The 7,423-nt window shown below is 35.0% G+C and overlaps 1 protein-coding gene across 2 annotated transcripts in view; it reads left to right on the plus strand.

Annotated features, from left to right (window-relative positions):
• LOC107749004 (hepatocyte growth factor activator-like) overlaps positions 1-3,666 on the plus strand; it is a 6,339-nt gene extending 2,673 nt beyond the window's left edge. The window contains exons 4-6 of one of the 2 annotated variants that reach the window (XM_016564043.1): positions 164-304; positions 1,252-1,394; positions 2,862-3,666. In XM_016564043.1, coding sequence (XP_016419529.1) covers positions 164-304; positions 1,252-1,394; positions 2,862-3,083 — 506 coding nt within the window. In that variant the 3' untranslated portion in view covers positions 3,084-3,666. The remainder of the gene's footprint in view (positions 1-163; positions 305-1,251; positions 1,395-2,861) is intronic. The other variant, XM_016564044.1, reaches the window with a different exon arrangement.
• Positions 3,667-7,423: the final 3,757 nt, after the last annotated feature.

A 7,423-nucleotide genomic window follows, 5' to 3' on the forward strand; every position in this document is an offset into this window, starting at 1 on the left:
ACACACACAAACACACTCTCACACACAAACACACACACACACACACACACACACACACTCTCGCACACACACACACATGCTGGCTGGTGTGTAACAGACACGCTTCAACACGCTGAGCAGCAGCACTCGTGCTGATTGTGTGTAATAGCAGCTGTTTTTGCAGCTCTAGTGAAGCTGAAGAAGGTGGAGGGACGCTGCGCTCTGAAGACGCCCTTCATCAGGCCCATCTGTCTGCCGGGGAAAGACCTGACATTCCCCGATCACTCCTGCTGTAAGATCTCAGGCTGGGGTCACATGCACGAGAGTGAGTTCACCAGCACTGACTCTGTAGTGAGCTGAAACACAAGCCATCATACACACGTTACATTCTATGTTTAATATATTGTGCAAAGAATCTAAAAGTACAAAAAACTTCCCACCCTGACATACATAAAAAAGCAAGTAAGTAAATAAATAAATATATAGATAGTTAGATACACACACATCTGACTGCATGTTATTTGCTATTAAATGCTAATGTCTTATAGTTTATATTGATATTAAGTACATTAGCATGTAGAGTGTTTTTGACCTTTATTTGTAATTTTCATAATTAATCTTTGAAATATGGTGTGCTGACAAGCATTTGCGATCAACTAAAATATACTTTAATGTCATTTCTGTTGAAACTTGTGTCACAGATTTATATTTGCAATATTGAAGTTGCAATTCAGTACATTTAAAATATAGTAACTTTAAATCTAATATTGCATAACACTACAGTTAAAATGATAATCAAGTTATTTACATGTGCTTCAGTATGTTAGTCAACACATCAAAATAAGTGTACTTCTCTAAAACATGACAAAAGATTATTAAAATATTATGATTTAAAATGTACTTTAAAATACAACTTTTCAAAAGTGCGATAAGAAACAGTCATGAAAGTGTCTTTAAGTCACTTAAGCGGCCTTTAATTTCATTAATAGTATATTTTCTGCACATACAGTTTTTTTGTGGACATTTCTAAGATCTGAAGTACACTACAAGTGCACATTCAATACTAAGTGCACTTGTTTTTTTACAAGGGAGCACAGACAAATAGGGAAACACTCAGAGAAGCATATATATATATATATATATATATATATATATATATAGTTGGCAGCTGATTGCATGTAGACGATAAACAGCTCACTGGGTTTTGGAACAGAGCTATTCTGTAATAATGTGCACACAAATGCATTATTGTTGTTGCATGTGTGTGTTTAGAGGCGAACTCGTACTCTCACCTGATGGAGGGAGTGGTGAAGATCATCCCGTTCGATCAGTGCTCGTCTCCAGACGTCTACGGGTCAGAGGTCAGGTCAGGGATGCTGTGTGCGGGCAGCGAGTCCTGTGTGGACGCCTGTCAGGTCAGACGCCAAAACAACACCAACAGACCAACAGATCCAGTGTCCTCATCTTATTTATTGGATTGCAGATTTGGATTTTATATGACATTGGTCTAATTATGTTACCTGCTATTTTAAACCAATATTAATATTCTTAGCATAAATATATAAATGTATTAATACTAATGTGTTGTTTAACAATAAATACTCTAGTATTACAATAATTTATATATTTTTGAACATATTTTAGATTTTACTAACTATATATATACTCACACATTGGATTACAGATTTAAATTTTTTACCACATTAATAAAACAGGCCAAATTGTCTAATAGTTTTAGACTAATATTAATATTCTTCATCTTAATATAGTATGTATACTAATATAGAATCTTCTTTATCAATACATACTCTAATATCAGTATAACTTTACAATAATGTACAGTTTTTTACTGTTTATGTAAATTTTACATATTTTTCAGATTAGGATTTTATATGAATATTAATAAAGCAGGTCTAATTGTTTTACTTTTTATTTTAGACTAATATTAATATTCTTAGTATAAATATAAATTTATAAATATGTAATTTTTTTATAAATATTTATTTTTATAAATGTTATAAATATATTAATAGCAATATAGAATATTATTTATCAATAAATTCAATAAATTATCAATAAATTCTCTAATTGTTTTACTTTTTTAGACTAATATTAACACACACACACACACACATATATATATATATATAAATAAATAATTCTGTTTTGAACAATTTTTGCAATTTACCAAAAAAATAATGGAATGCAGATTTGGATATGACATTAATAAAGCTGGTCTAATTGTTATTGTTTAAGATTAATATTAATATAATTAGTATTAATATATACATTGATATAGAATAAATGCTCTCATATCTATGGAAGCCCGTTTCTGCCATTGCAAAAAAAAAACAACAAAAAAAAAAAGTATAAAAAAAATGTAACAAGTATTAAAATAATTGCAATTTTTTTTTTTATCTCAAAATTCTCAGAATTGCGAGATATAAATTCACAATTGCAAGTCACAAAGTCAGAATTGTGTTTATATATTCCACAAGTCTGACTTTATAACTTGCAATTTTGAGAAAAAAGTCAGAATTTTGAGAAAAAATTTCGCAATTACCTTTTTGTATTTTTTATTCAGAGCCACAAACATGCTTCCATAGCTATCAGTATTACTTTACAGTAACTGAATTGGGTTACACTTTATTTTAAGGTGTCCTTGTTACAGCGTAATTATACATTTAAGTACTGAGTAATATTAATTAACTACATGTATTTACTATATGATTAGGTTTAGGGTTACTTGCATGCAATTACGCATACTTAAGTGTGACTATAATAGTAAGTACATGTAACATGTGTAACAAGGACACCTTAAAATAAAGTGTTACCTTTAATAGCTCGTAGTGTTTGAACAGATGTGTGTGTGATGTGTTCAGGGCGACTCGGGCGGTCCGTTAGCGTGCGACTGCGACGGCGTGAGTTTCCTCTATGGGATCATCAGCTGGGGAGACGGATGCGGACGCTCGGGAAAACCCGGCGTTTACACCCTCGTGCCCAAATATTCAGACTGGATCAACAGCGTCATCAAAAAATCCAGAAAAACATCAGTGAACAGAACAACCATAGACATTTGCATCGGGAGCCAGTGCCAAAGATAAACCATAAAACACAACTGTGACTTTATTACTAATGCATTCATGAGGGCTCTCCATTCCAGTGTTCATGCAATACCAATGAGCGTGTTTTATTGCTATTGTGTTTATGTTAACAAGCAGTAGGGTGACATGCACACTGGAATGGAAAGCGTTATGTAAAGTTTGATGTATTATTATTATTATTATTATATATTTTTTGCATATAGATACATTTTGAGTAGAAGATTGCTGTGAAATAAATGTCTTTTAATCTGCAAAAAATATTTAAAAAAGAGAGGTTTTGACAGTGTTTGAGTGAATGGAAAGATGTAGTTTCAATGCAACAGCTTGCTGTTAAATCACAGCTTTTAGTTATTTATTATATATTATAAGCATAAACTAAGTGCGTTGAAGCATCTTCTCCACTGACTTCCATTCAAACAGGTCTCTATGCTGAATTGCTATTAATCTGACAGAGTGGCCAAATAATAGATCATCTATGTATTAATGTGTATCATATTTCAACACAAAATTTACAGAAATTATATGTTGCATATTAAGTCTATTTTTCATACCGTGTTATATGCATTGTGATGTTTCCATAACATTTCCTCAGTTTTCATTGCTTAAATGTTAATAAACTTTTGAGTTTTGCTTGTAATTCAGTAATTTAATTATTATCTAAACTTATTTCTATTAGATTGTCATAACTGTAATATAGTAATGAAAATTACCGTATTATTATTTTTTTTATTCGTTGTATAGTATTTATAGGGCATTTAAAAAAAAACACAAAGTACAAAGTGTTCTATTATTAATGTTGTGTTTCAATAATGCAACCAAATGTTATCATTACAGTAATTTAATAAAGTATTATTAGTCCCATTTTCTTTAAAGCTTCATTTTATTTTATTATTTTTTTACATTTTTATTTATTTTTGAGATATTCACCTTTGTATTGCTTAGAAATGTGTGCAAAATTATAACAGTGACACGCACAAAGACAATTTTTACCTGATCTGATCATTAAAAGTGACCTTTCAGATGTAGTAATATAATTCGGTTGTTTCAGTAATACTAAAATCAGATACTACAAGAATCACATTTGTTACATGACCATCAATCAATCAGTCATGTATTTATATTAGATTTTTTATATTTTATTTATCTTATTTATACTCACTGAAGGTGAGTATCACTGATATCAATACTACCGATGTCTCTAGGATTGTTTTCCCCCTAATATTTAACCACTGACTAGCCAGTCAACATTACAGTGTAATTGAGAGCTATCAATTTTAACATTTAGTAGACTTTACAAAATAACAAATTCTAATTTAAATGAACTTAAAACAATCTTCACATAAACCCATTATAATAAATGTCATATTTAGCTACATGTGACCTTCAGCGAGTTGGAGATATACAGAAATTGAATAAAGTTATCAAACACTACATTCTAAATTCTAAATTAAATATAGTTGAATCCTTAAAGCTACAAAAGGTATTGATTTCCTCTTTTTTTTCTTTTGTTCTTTGATGAACACACGTCACAACAGCTGGTTATTAAGTTATTTTGGCTGCTTTAAGATCTGCCTCTCCTGAACATGAAGCGGATCTGACACGCCTCATATTTTCTCATAAAACTTTACCTTTTCTGACCCACGTCAGGTCTTAAAGTCTCTATAATGAGCTGAGGAGTTGAATCGGGTGTGTTAGATGAGGGAGACAGTGCTGGGCTGCTCCAGGACAGTTTTGAAAAACACTGCATTTCAGAGACATGATCTTAAATATAACTCATATAACAAATACTTACATGCATGCACAGTTTTAAGGCAGCTTTAATCACCTTTTTGGTAACTTCATGACTTAACTGATGACATAAATATGACTTTGCATGCTCGTAGTTTCTTTTGCGCTTTAATATGAAATGAAACAGGCTACAGTGCACACCACCGCATTTGTGCGTGCAATTGAAGAGCAAGTGCAACCAGCACAGTATACTGACAGGACAAGAAAAACATCGGTTTTACCTGACAGCATCTCATCTGAGCGCAGTTCACTGTTGTTCTACTGAAGCTCCTTTGTCACCTGTACATTTTCTGCGCTCGTTTGACTCGCGCCTGGCGCTGAGGCTAAATAAACGCAGTTCTTGTCCAAAGAAGAGACAGAAGCAGCATGTGCGTAGTTATGTGTGTGTGTTTGCCTTTTTGTTTTGATTATGCAAACCCTTTGTTTCAAAGTTAGTGCTAACAGGTTTAATCCTGCCTGCATTCCCTCATCACATCACACAAAGAGAAGCTGTTACTGTGCAGATGTGATTTACTGCAGTGTGGAGCCAATGGCATCAGGATCACTTACTAGAGCTCTCTAGTTAGTGCTGTTTGCCAAGACAAGGAGGCTATTGTTCATTTGTTGGATTAAGGATTTAAACAAATCTTGAACTAAAACTTTTCTAAGACTTTTGATTTTCACTTGTCAGATGAATATAAGGAGCCATGTATATCCTTCCGAAAACATAAATGTCCAGTGTGAGTATGTTGTTCACAGCTGAATGAATGCTACATGAACATCATGCGTTTATTGTGAGTATGGCAATAAAATGAAGAAAAGTCTCAATTGAAAACCACTGCATTTCAGAGACATGATCTTAAATATAACTCATATAACAAATACTTACATGCATGCACAGTTTTAAGGCAGCTTTAATCACCTTTTTGGTAACTTCATGACTTAACTGATGACATAAATATGACTTTGCATGCTCGTAGTTTCTTTTGCGCTTTAATATGAAATGAAACAGGCTACAGTGCACACCACCGCATTTGTGCGTGCAATTGAAGAGCAAGTGCAACCAGCACAGTATACTGACAGGACAAGAAAAACATCGGTTTTACCTGACAGCATCTCATCTGAGCGCAGTTCACTGTTGTTCTACTGAAGCTCCTTTGTCACCTGTACATTTTCTGCGCTCGTTTGACTCGCGCCTGGCGCTGAGGCTAAATAAACGCAGTTCTTGTCCAAAGAAGAGACAGAAGCAGCATGTGCGTAGTTATGTGTGTGTGTTTGCCTTTTTGTTTTGATTATGCAAACCCTTTGTTTCAAAGTTAGTGCTAACAGGTTTAATCCTGCCTGCATTCCCTCATCACATCACACAAAGAGAAGCTGTTACTGTGCAGATGTGATTTACTGCAGTGTGGAGCCAATGGCATCAGGATCACTTACTAGAGCTCTCTAGTTAGTGCTGTTTGCCAAGACAAGGAGGCTATTGTTCATTTGTTGGATTAAGGATTTAAACAAATCTTGAACTAAAACTTTTCTAAGACTTTTGATTTTCACTTGTCAGATGAATATAAGGAGCCATGTATATCCTTCCGAAAACATAAATGTCCAGTGTGAGTGTGTTGTTCACAGCTGAATGAATGCTACATGAACATCATGCGTTTATTGTGAGTATGGCAATAAAATGAAGAAAAGTCTCAATATTTTTTAGCTTTTTGATTAAATGCAATATCAATGAGTCAATATTTTGCTAGTTATCATGATCCAGTCAGCTTCTTCTGGTAGATACCAGAATCCAGTCTGTGAGTTGCTTAATGACGTGTAAAGTTTGAAGAAATTTTTTTAGGCTGAGGGAAAAATATACCAACTAACTGGCCAAATTTTGAAATATAAGTTCCCTTTCATGGGAACTTCGAACTGCGTCCTCTAGGGGTCGCTATGGGGAACGCCTCGTCGTGACCCGTGTCTGAAGCATACATTGAAAAAACACCAACTCGTTGGCCGGCGACAGCCATGACGTCACTACCGGTGCGACTATAGTATAAATAGGCGCCGGGAGCACACATCATTCTCTTCTTCGTCTTCATTGACTGTTCTGTTTGAAGCGTGCATTTCCAAGGAAAAAGTAAGAGCTATCTCTATTTATTATGGCGAGCACTAGCAGAGCATTTAGAAGGTGTGTGCATCCGTGTCATCGCTATTTGACACCAGATGACACACACAATCTATGTGTTGTTTGTTTGGGCGAAGAGCACGCACGCGATGTCCTCAAGGGGGCAATCTGCGTGCATTGCGAGTTTTTTCCAATGAAAAAGCTCCGTTCTCGTTTGTCTCTCTTTTCAAGTAAAGAGGGGCAGCCATCTGCTTCCCGCGGTTCAGGACCCGCTGCTGCTGAGGCACGGAGGAGAATGAGCTCGTGGGGATCTCAGGTGGACCTGGCCGATGAGTTTAGAGAGGGGCTTTCCTTCTCGCGCTCATCGGCGGCGGGCGAGAGACAGCCGCTGGAGGATGATGTTCCCCCTTTGACATCATCTGATCCAGGGGCCCCATGCTGCGGACGCAAGCTTCAGACGAAGAAGTGA

This window comes from Sinocyclocheilus rhinocerous, unplaced genomic scaffold (assembly GCF_001515625.1).
Source record: "Sinocyclocheilus rhinocerous isolate Xijiao unplaced genomic scaffold, SAMN03320098_v1.1 scaffold680, whole genome shotgun sequence".
Classification (NCBI taxonomy): Eukaryota; Metazoa; Chordata; class Actinopteri; order Cypriniformes; family Cyprinidae; genus Sinocyclocheilus; species Sinocyclocheilus rhinocerous.